The following is an 11,670-nucleotide window of genomic DNA, read 5'->3' on the forward strand; positions in this document are numbered from 1 at the left end:
AACAACATCAGCAAACTCTTGTGTATTTATTTTCCTGTGTGATTGTATAACATCATGTTCTGTGAAAAAAGGAGAAGGAAAAAATTTGTAAGTAATGTAATCACAAAGTTAACCATGTGACAAACTCAACAATAAAATGTTGTTACTAGTCAAAACCATTGAAACCATTCAAAATCTCAATTAATTCCAGTGCTGCTGTTATTTTCCAGTACTGTGGTCATCTGAAGCTCATTTCATGTATTCATGTATTTTACCTTTTATTCTAAAAATAGCACTACACCACTTGTGAAATGTCTTGAGAAATTGGCTTTGTACAGGACTTCTGATCTTACACGTCACTTTATGTACCAGTAGTACCAGTAGTAGTGTGGTAACTATGTGACCAACAGACATCATGGCACCAACCCAGGGACATCCTCCTGTAAGAGACATAAATACAGGAAGGAAGGCCATACATCCCTCCAGTCCTTCCTCCAGCCGTTTATGAATGAAATCCTTTCATGCGTCTGACTGGTGAGTACTCAGTATTACTCTAATAGTATTACTCTAATTTACTGTACTAAGTTTAGAAAGTTACTTGTATGGATTTTTTTAATGTATCAGAAATGGATTGAAGTGATTATTTCTTCAATAAGAAACTGTTTAATGTACATGTCAAATAACAAATTTCAAAGAACATGTTTAGTAAAGTATTATTTTGTTGATTGGTTTTCTAATGTCAACTTTAAAATGGTTTCATTTGTTTGCTAAGGGTCGCTGTGAGGCATTTATATAACAAATAAATCAGTTTAAATAAAAATAAATTGATCTGTGTGTCATCATTAACCACTTTTATCATAACTTTATCCACCAATTTTATAGTTTAATTTCTCATTCTTAACATATTGGATATTACTGTGTTAATGTGTCAAGCCACTAATGCATGTTTTTCTTTTTATAAAATACATTATTATCTGTTCTCTTTGTTTCTTTTACACAGATTTCAAATCACAGAAAAAAGGGAAGGTGAAAAGGGGAAGTAATAAATTTCCTCAAACTTGAAACTTTCCTTGGTGTGGTCATCCAGCTTCTTCCTTCCGTTTCTTATCAACCACCAAACCCACAACAGTTTTTTATAGCTGCATATAAAAATAAAATATATCAAAAATGGTATTAGATCAAAATGAGAACTTCACCACCATAATTTCAAACCTCACAACCCCGGTCCCTGGTGGTGGGGGAGGTGGCGGCTGCCCACCGGTCGGTATCCAGCTGGAGGGTGTGATCCTGCCCCCAGTCCTCACCATTGATGTGATACTGGGACTGCTTGGAAACATCGTTGCCTTGTGGATCTTCTGCTTCAAACTGAAGACCTGGAACCCCAACAACCTGTTCCTCTTCAACCTGGTTATTGCTGACTTCTTTGCTCTGGTGAGTCTCCCACTGAGAATCGATGCCTTGCTCAGGGGCCACTGGGTATTTGGAGATGGCTTGTGTCGGATCAACCTCTTCCTGATGTTTTCCAACCGTTCAGCCAGCATTGCATTAATGACTGTGGTGGCAATTTACCGCTACTTCAAGGTGAGGCATTGTATATTATATCATTAGTTAAGGTTTATTGTTTTTGGGCACTCTCAGGGATTCAACGATTATTCCTGTCCTTTTGTTTCAGGTGGTCCACCCTCACCATCGGTTCAACCGTATGACCAAGCGCCAGGCTGTGTATGTGTCGCTGTTTGTCTGGCTGCTGGTTATCAGTCCTCGGGTTCCAATGCTGGCTTATAACCACATCAAAGGCAGTGGCAACAGAACCCAGTGCTTCTTCTTCACCTCTTACAAAGAGGCATCCCGCGCCATCATCATCCTGGTCGGCATGCACCGAATCCTGACAGTGCTGGAGTTCATCATCCCGCTGGCCATGCTGCTGTTCTGCTCCATCCGGATCTCCAGCTTCCTGAAGGAGCGGCAGATGGGCAAACCTGACAAGGTGCGCAAGGCGATGCGAGTGTGCGCCGCCATTGTCGCAGTGTTCATGGTGTGCTTCTTGCCCACCACTGTGACGACTGTCGGGGTGTGGGCGGTCCGCTCATACCGCCCGTGGGACTGCAACGCCTTCTACACCTTCACCCAGCTCACCATTGTATCTTTGGGGCTGAACTTCCTGAACTCGGCCCTGGACCCCATCGTCTACATCTTCTCCAGTTCCATGTTCAGGAAGGCCCTCTGCAGCTCGCTGCCCCGTGCCCTTCGCTGTTGTCAGGACACAGGTGACGCGGAGAACATGGCGTCCTCGTCAGGAACTCAGTCAACCAGCCAGCACGAACTGAAATCCCTAAGGGCTGACAGAGGGAGTGAAGCCATGTGATGAGCTTTTCCTCCAGAACAGTGACTGGATCAAGTGTTTATACCTAAACCTAAATTCTAATTTCCTTGGTTTTTGTCATATTTTACTGAGTTAGTTTATATGAGTTATGCCTTTTGTGTTTTTTATTTCTTTTGTGATGCTGGTAAAGTTTTGATTGTATCAGTCGGCTATATTTTCAAGTATGATCATTTGTTGCACGTCCATGTAAATATTCTTAAGACTCTCTGTAAAGCAGATCCAGAGATTATTATCATTATTTATGTTTGAAAATAGTTCCAGAAAACTGATGTAAAGTCTGTAAACTCTGTATCACTGTGGAGTCAGTTCATTTAAGTTTTCCATCAGTTTCATTCTCAGGATTTTATGGGCGGGTCTAAAACGGTGGCTTGATGACGCACTGGAGCCACTGCTCAGCATAACTCCGCCCACCACTCAGCATAACTCCGCCCCTAAAACCGTGACCATTATAAAGAGCAGCGCTGTGTTAGCATCAGTGTTTCTCCCATTCTGTTGCAAGTTACTATAGGTTCTGCTAGCTAGCTGTGCCGTCGTCCGGCAAATGTATCTTCTCTGGATGCCAGAGTTTGCAGAACAGCTCGGTCGTCGCCCTTATTTAAATTTTCACAGGCAACAAGAGGAGGTGGATTCATTTAGTGAAGAGCCACAGTGATGGAGAGCTGAGGAACACCAACAAACAAACCCCCGTCTCTGCCCTGACCGTTTAACTCCGGTTAGTTTACACACTTTCATCTGAGACAACGGGAATTCACCCCCACCGTCCCGTGCTCACTGGCTGTGTGTGTGTGTGTGTCCTAAACATGAACGTCTGCACAACTCCAAGGCTTTTCAGGTCGTGGTGCTAACCGGTTGCTAGCAGGACGCTAACAGGGTGCTAACAGTCACTGTGCTGCACCGTTGAGTTGGGACGGCTTCAGTATTGTTAGCGGACACACCTCCAGCGTCTCCGGGAGAGAGCTCCTTATTGTTTCCATAACTTTCAATAATAACTGTTCAAATTTAGCTGGGTGGTTAATAGCACATTTTCCTGTGGTGTGACTGTCTCAGAACGCCATTAGTATTACTGCTTTAAACAGACTTAAAAAATTATGTGGCTTAACAAATTACAAATATGGGTTTTAACTTTATGCATTTCGTCTTCAACTCTGGACTTGTCACTGAGATTTTTCTCATATTGAGGACCTTAGAAAACTCCACCCTGTATGAAAGTAGAGTATGTATATTGTAAATCAGCTTATTCCTGCTCTTCACTGAAGCCACATGAGTAAAATATTCAAACTCCACCTCATTCCTTTTCAGAGGCCACAGTGACCTTCTATCATGCCCCTGAACATCTAGTCCTTGTAATGGACCACAAAACCTTTCAAGGCTACATGTGGAGCTTTCTCAGTGAGAAGACCTATAGAAACTCCTAGTGCACCATCTAGTGGACAGATCATAAACTATGTCCTCAGGTTAGGTGTAGAGACAATGAAGGGAACAAAGACAAAGATCGTTCTAGATCAGTCAGAGTTGGACAGACAGGTTCTTACTCCAGGTGTAGAGAATGTTCTCTGCTTTGTTTTCACCTCTGTGGAAACTTCTGACCCATATCTTCAAGAAATGGCCGACTACCTGGCTTCATTTAAAGTACAAAGTGCTGTGAGTGTGAATCCATCTCAACAGGACAAGTGGTTCTTCTCAGATGAAGTGATCACCAGCGTGAGAGAAAAGGCCAAAGCTTTCCATCATCTTGCTGAAGCCTCGGAGAACGACAGCAGATACAGCTTCCTTGTGGCAGCCATTGCAAACAAGAAATACAAAGGAGCAACAATCTACCATTACAAGAACAGCATCCTGGTCTCTGAGGTGACCTCCAAGCCTGACATCACTGATGTGGAAGCACTAACAGACAGAAAAGAATTAATGTGGTGTAAGTCATTTTCCATGCATTTGCTTTTATTTCTGGCAAATAATAACAAATGATTCTCCTTCTGGCTTTAACATTGCAGTTTTAGTTGGGAACATGTTTTGAATAAAGTGCTATATTCCTTAACAGAAGCCTGTGCCTAAACAGAACCAGAAATAAATGTAATATTGCTGTATCAGACTCAGAATCAGAAATACTTTATTTATCCTTTGCAGGGAATTGTTGAGTTACAGTGCTTCAATTCACAACAATAAAAAAATAGTAATAATAATGGTATCACCCCAATCCTAAACTATAAAGATATAGAAAAATAAAAAAAATACCCCATCAGTAACAAAACAATATGTACATATTTAGTATTTATATGCTATTTACATTTTGTCCAGCATAGTTAAGCAGTTATTGCTCATGGGTGGAGAAAAGTGTCCAGGGATCAATTGACAGATTGATTCTCAGAGAGAGGAGTTGAACTGTAGTGACACGAAGTCCATATTTTCCTTAATGTTAAACTAATTCCCACCTCATGGTTGTCCACCTCCACCAACCAGCCCAGTTGCAGTTAATTAGCATGTGAATTATTAAGTTATGGCCTCACTCACACCTCACTCTGTCTGAGGGAAACAAGAAGGCAACATGTGGAGCAGAGCAGTCGTATCCTGACCTCCCTCAAAGATTTAGTGATATTCCTCAGGTTCTGTGCAGAGAGGGGCTGACTGGATGCTGTTACTGGGAGGTAGAGTGGAGCCCTGAGGGCCTTCAGTTTGTTTCTGTTGGTGTATGCTACAGTGGAATGTGTAGGAAAGGAAAAGAACGTGTTGCTTGGGTGGAATGGCATGTCCTGGTGTTTAAACCATGTGTGGGGCTCAGCACAATCTGGGCTCCATGCAGTGCATGATAAGCAGTCCATACTTTTGTCTCTTTTCTGCACTGGCTGCACCCGACTGGGAGTGTATCTGGACTGGTCTGCAGGCACTCTGTCCTACTACAATGCCTCATCCGACACACTGAGTCACATTCACACCTTCCACACCAAATTCTCTGAGCCTGTTTACCCAGCCTTCACGACTGATAAATATAAAAACTACGTCTTCCTGTCTCTGTAAACTTGGTGCCAAACATGTAAAGATTGTGCAACACATTTAGCATTGCTGATATCATTGTTAGCATTCTTTAGCATGTTGATCATGGTACAGTTCGTTAGGATTGATCAGTATTACTACTCATTACTAGTTCCATCCAATACCCATGTTGTCTTGAATCCAGGCTGTGGTCTGTCTGCTGCCACCTGCTGGAATAAAGCAGCACTGCAGGTGTGTGGACGTCACTCTACATTAACACTGATGAAATAATTGAGAGTGGGAGCTGAGAGGAACAGGAGACTGATCACATTTCTGCTTCTCCCAACAGACTGAAGACTCAGGTCGAGGCCAGAACAGTCAGAGGAAAAGTCTTCAAGCAACAAACTGGAAGTTTTGGGGTATGGAATGAGGGGAGATGTCAGAGCGGCAGACCTTGAATTGACTTGCTCTAGGACCAAAACAAAAATCAGAATCTATTTGGAGAAAAAAACAGGGATAATATACTAACTCTGTTCAGACTTGCAAATTTAAATTGGAGAGAGAGAAGAAAAGACAGACAAAGTTGTGACACTCATGTTAGTTTTACCAGTTTGAGTAAAAGAAGACTGATTAGAATATTCAAACCCAAACTCCACTTCATTCCTCTGCTCAGTATCTCACTGTAGATGGTGATGGATAATGTGCACCATCTAGTGGACAGATCATAAACTACATCAGATGATCTGTGACTTCTTTCTCTGTCTTGGATCAGGTTTTTTCCCTAGTTTCTCAGTTTTCTATGATAGTAGAACTGATCAGACAGACTTACATCTCTCTGCCTCTGGTTTTCTGTGTAATAATTACTTGGCACACAGAAGAAATTAAAGTAATATGGTAGTAACATGTCTGAGGACATCTAGTGGCCGGAGTGGAGTATGACAGTTCTCAGTGACTGACTGCTGTACCTCCCTCTGTAAACCTCTCTGTCTCTCTTTCTCCTTCCTGTGGATTATAACAGATGTAATGCATCCAAAACGTTGATCTGATGTGACATATAGTGACCTTAGATCTGTTTTATATGTTATCATTTTTTAAAATATACTGATAGAAGAATACGTGGTCAGTTACAGAGGATGTGGTTCCACTTGTTTTGATCTCCAACTACCAGATTCTGGTGTTCTGGCAAACTCTCACCAGTACCACATATTCCTAACTTTCTATTACTTTCTATGTAAATAAGTAGGCATTGGTTATCAAGCAGAGAATATGATAACAGTATGGTTTATATTAGAATAGAGAAGAATGAAGAATGAAAGCATCTTATTATGTGACAGCAGGAGCAGCAGCCAGCTCATTAGAGTGCAGGAGATCCCTTACACCAGGCAGGTGATGATATACACAACTGTATGAGCGCCTGGCACTCGGATGGCGAGGAGGGCCCTGCATGATCACACACTAAACCAAATGAAAGCACACAGGAGTAGTTAGTATTCACAGCAGTCTATGTCCTTGTAACAGCATGGAATTTTGGTTTTTATCTCATTGGAGGATCTCATCCATTATTTAGGATGCAGGCACAAACCAACAGACGCTTCTCAATAATTCCTGGGGAGCTCGACTGCCTCTGCTGCTGCTCATTCTCTCCCACACTTTCTCTCTTCCTCTTCCTCTTATTTTCTTTTTTATCACTGTTTTCTATTTCCTCAGCTGCCTGCTCTCTAATAATTCTCAACAAGCATGTGTTTGGTTGACCTCAAAGGGCTTTGGCATATACAGCAGTGGGTATACAGTGCACATATATACAGTATATTCACTTAAAACCTGAGAGGTGCTAGAAGAAAGGGAGTGATAGAATCAGAGAGGTGTTAAGTTGCCTCAGATGAATATGTAATGCAGAAGCTGGAGTGCGTTCCTGTCGTTCATTAATTTCCTGTCAGGCAGCTGTATTATTCATTATTCATATTATTCATTTACCTCTTCATGACACTTACTCCAAATGTGTGATGTTTGCATGCAGCTGCAGAGGCCGTACACTCAGACTGACCCCCTGTTGACTTGCACACATGCAGCCTCCTAAACTCCCCTGTGGCTGCCTGCAGCCTGCAGCCTGCTGCACATTGACATTCTGTAGAGCTGCTGAGCCTTTCACCCATCTGACACCCAGATGAAGATTATCTGTGATCCAAATGTTAATCAGTGTATTTATGAGAGAGGATTGTCTCTATAAAACGTGCAACATGGCCATCCTTAACACTTTGTGGCTAAAGGTATTACAGTGTTGTATAATTTATATTTCTTGCATTTCAACTCTGAGTCTGGGTATTTACAGGAGGTGACCAGCAGGTGGCAGTGTTGGTTTGGTGAGAGAGCCTCAGAGCACAGAGGCCTTTCTCTTATAGACAGACCTGATTTGTCACATTGATCCTAGAAATAAACACATGATTAACAGTGACAGGCTGTTTGATTATATCAATCATGTATTGTCAGTTTGGAGGCAGAGCCTGGAAAATATGTCAGGGCTGGTGTGAAGTAGGTGAGGTATGAATGGAACAGTTGGAGGAAATGATCCAGTCTGTTTTCACTGTATACACTCTATTTGTCCTTTAGCTCATTGACTCTTTACACTTAGAACAATTAAAGAGGAGAGCGTCACACAGTGAGAGATAACCAACACAAAGCTGAGTGTAGTTTTTACGCCCCCCCCCCCCAGCTTTTTTAAAGGGAGTTTCAAATGTGCACTATCTTGTTGTCAAAGCATGAGACTTCAAGGAAACGGTGGCAGAGGAGATGTAGAGCAGTTTTTTAAAAACCTGAGTGTTGTCTGCCCTTGAATGAGCTCAGCTGTACTTTGAGATTTTGTTGTGATGCGGAGAAGAGGAAGGTCAAATCAAAATAAAGTCTTTCTTTAAAACTAATTTGCTGCCTTTCTTTACCCTCCATGTTAATGCTTCTCAGCCTGAGTCCACACCACGCTCTCCTCCTGTATGATGACGACACAAAGGTTGATGTCGTGACGTTCTCAGACAGTCAATAATTTAGTGAGCAGTGGGCTTGTGTGTCTCTGACATGAAGATGTAGGTCACAGTCTGATGAATGTAAACACACTCAGCTCTTATTTTTGTCTTGAAATGCAGCAGAATGCAGTGTTCATAACGAGTGCTGAATGTGAGAGTTGTGAATGTAACTATGGGTCTATGAATTGGATGATTGAATCAGTATCATATAATGAACTGTGTGATCGCCTGCTCAGATTCAGAATGCTGCTCAGTGATCACATATTAAGACACAGGATGTACATTTCATACAATACAGGTACAGAAGAGGCCAAGCCATAAGAATGTTTTTATATTTTACGTGAGGTAAAACGTAGAGGTTAGCACTGCCTGTAGGTCACTCTTAACACCTCACTTCAAAAGCACAAGTGTGTATAATTGTGGAAAGTAGGACAGAGTTGAATCAGGAGGTCAGGCTGTGAGGTTGGTGGGTTGTTTCTAACATCTGTGATCACTGAGCTTGTTGCTCCATCAGACTTCTATTTAATGATGTCAGGCTGCATTCAATGATTTTTCTTGGTCCCTGAATGTTCATCTTATAAAACTGACAAACCTGGTGACAAACAGTTTCCTCTCCACACGTTCAGCAGGCATCCACTCGCTCTAATAAATCCCTTATTAGAATAAAACACACTCTGAGGCTGAGATGAAACTACTTGTGATGTTTGGTTGAAATTCTCTTTATCTTCAAACTCTGTACATTTACTGAGAGAGCCTGAACTCCTTCTCTAAATGAATCCAATAACACTACAGGGATAATACACACTGACACTTCTGTAAATGAATTTCACAACAGTCCCTGTTGGTTGTTGTCTGGCTTTCAAAAGCTGCTGTTGTTGGGAAATAATCATGGAGGTCATAAATTGTTCAGGAGGGGGAAGAGAAGTTAAACTACTGTTGGTATTTATCACTGAGGAGAACGTGTGGGATTAAAGGGAGTTCCCCCAGGGAAAGCAAACCGCAAAACAAGCAGTTTATGAATGGAAACATAAAAATGGATGGTAGATGTAGAGTTTCATTGGCGACACTACAAACATTTGGTTTTATCTGTAACTTCTAAAGTACAAAGTCATCATCATCGTCATCATCATCATTATCATCATCATTGAAGTTTCCGTGACTATTTTCATCGTTTGCATGAACAGTGCACTGACAGTTACATGAAGGTGAACTGCTCTCTATCACCATCACTCACCTACCATCCACCTGCCTCTTTGGCTCCATCCACTGAGTTCTCCCTGAGCCAATGAAATGTTCACAGTCTTCAGATCAGCTGTTTGTAGAATCTGAACCTCAGAGTGCTCCTCCCTCCTCAGCTGTTGCTGTGGGTACTATATAATAAGCATGACTCACCTGTTGCGTCAAAAACCTGAACCTCTGAGGAGGCAGCACCTGTACCTGTACCTGTGTGTGTGTGTGAGGAAGAAGAAGAAGAAGCAAAAGTTAATCGGTCAAAAACAAAATGGAATGAACGTTTGCCTGAGGACAGGAAGCCACTCAGGACAAACCCTTCACAGCAGAGTTCCAAACAGGAAGCCAGCTCTCACACCTTAATATACAGAACTTTTACAAATACAACCATCAAAGGTTTTTATTTATCAATGAACGTCAAACAAAGCATAATGAAAACCTCATCAGTATTTGGTCTGACTCTTTGCCTCTCAGTTTTCATGGTACTTGGCAGGTTGGTTGTTCCAGGTTTCTTTGAGGTCAGGACTCAGTGGAGGCCATGGGACTCCTTCTTCCTCTTACCTCTGAAGAACTGGGCAGAACTTGCTGTACTTCAATAACAGCCTGTAATATGTACATGTGTTGTAGTGGTTGGTTTGGTTGTGCAGGCAGATTTACCATGAAAGCAGGCGATGAGTGGCTGTGTTGAATGTTGCTAACAGTTAGCCTTCTGCTAACCATAGCTGAAAGCTCACGGCTGTGTTGCTGTGTGTTGTGTTGCTTGTCTCCTGTCTGCTCCAGGACTGAGTCCAAACCAGAGGGGGAAAAGAGAACATGTCCTGCAGTCATGACTGTCATACTTAGAATCTATTTTCTGTCACAAACTTCAAGTGTTCAAAAGCAGCTTAACACTCCCTGTGATTGTAAACCCATCAGTGCTTTGGAAGGGTTACACATTAATTTCCGTGGCTGTGTGAGCACGATACACAAAAGCCCTAAATCATCTAGAGTGTAAACAGTGTAATGGAGAGAGATGTGATGCAGAAAAACACAGCTCGAGAGAAAAGGAGAAACCATTCAGGATGCCCTGAGATGAACAACGCACTGGTTATGAAAGGAAGCGAGACCAATTAGATTAGCGAGAGAGTATAGAGATACATGGATATAGGTTGGTGGTGGGAGGGTGTTAGCTACAGGAGCTGCAGAGAAGGACCAGCAGTCATGGCCACAGTGAATCAAAGACTCCAAGGAGGCAAAGAGAGACAAAGACAAGGAGGGAGTTAGAGTACTGTAGGCGATGAAAAAAACCTAGAGGAAGAGAAAAGAGAGAGGGAGGAGAGGAGAGGAGATGTTGGTGATGAGATGGGAAGGGCTGGTGAGCTGCACTGACTGCCAATATAACAGGAAGAGAGTCTATGAGGGCACAGTGACCCAAAGTGAACTGAAGATCTTTGATAACTCCTCAGCCTGATGTTTGAACCAACACATGCTGTGCCTGGAATGCCTGAGGAAGTGTCTGCACTTATAATGAAAGATTCTTCAGAGGATTGGGAGACGGGTGACGGGACTTGAATCAAACCTCTCGTAGCCACTGTGCTTCACGGTGTTCACAGGCTGTACACTGTAAATAATGAAGGAAAGCTCGGTATCTCTGAGGGTTCAGGATTGCAGACTTCAAACAGGACAAAGTTAAACCCCTTCCCATGTAGGTCAAAGGCTCTGTTCATGCTTCTACATGTGGAAGAAAACCAGCTGAAATCATGATGTTCAGGTGATACACCTTCCTGATAATTCAGTGCTGCACCTGCCAAAACACTCGTCCACATGTATGATGTCTTTACTGAAACTAATTTCAGTGAATGATGGACGTGTACAGTCAGTGCCTCCATAATGTCTCATTAACCAGGTGAGAAAGGACCTGTCTGTGTCACAAGGTTTAACAAGTTGGTTCAGGTTCAGATGTAAAGTTATAAATATTCTGTTTTATTGTGAAGCGCTCATAACTGTAAGAGGAAGTGCTATTTCAGAATAAGAGCATTACTGGTCGAGGGAACAGAGAAACAGGAAGTGAGAGTGTGTGAATAGAATTTTGGAGTCTTGACTGAGTCGGGACGGAGA

At 42.3% G+C, this 11,670-nt stretch overlaps 1 protein-coding gene across 1 annotated transcript; it reads left to right on the forward strand.

Annotated features, from left to right (window-relative positions):
• The first annotated feature begins 349 nt into the window (after positions 1–349).
• On the forward strand, positions 350–2,651 carry LOC108874725 (hydroxycarboxylic acid receptor 2). Its single transcript, XM_018663249.2, has 3 exons — positions 350–513; positions 980–1,560; positions 1,652–2,651. Exons 2-3 carry the CDS (start codon positions 1,147–1,149, stop codon positions 2,342–2,344), a joined length of 1,107 nt encoding a protein of 368 aa, XP_018518765.1. The 5' UTR covers positions 350–513; positions 980–1,146; the 3' UTR covers positions 2,345–2,651.
• Positions 2,652–11,670: the final 9,019 nt, after the last annotated feature.

This window comes from Lates calcarifer, linkage group LG23, assembly GCF_001640805.2.
Source record: "Lates calcarifer isolate ASB-BC8 linkage group LG23, TLL_Latcal_v3, whole genome shotgun sequence".
Taxonomy (NCBI): Eukaryota; Metazoa; Chordata; class Actinopteri; family Centropomidae; genus Lates; species Lates calcarifer.

Bases quoted from the DNA above. Each gene is read 5' to 3' on its own strand.
- LOC108874725 (XM_018663249.2), top strand. From the start codon at position 1,147: ATGGTATTAGATCAAAATGAGAACTTCACCACCATAATTTCAAACCTC. The intron at 1,561-1,651 runs GTGAGGCATTGT...CTTTTGTTTCAG, and splicing joins CAATTTACCGCTACTTCAAG to GTGGTCCACCCTCACCATCG.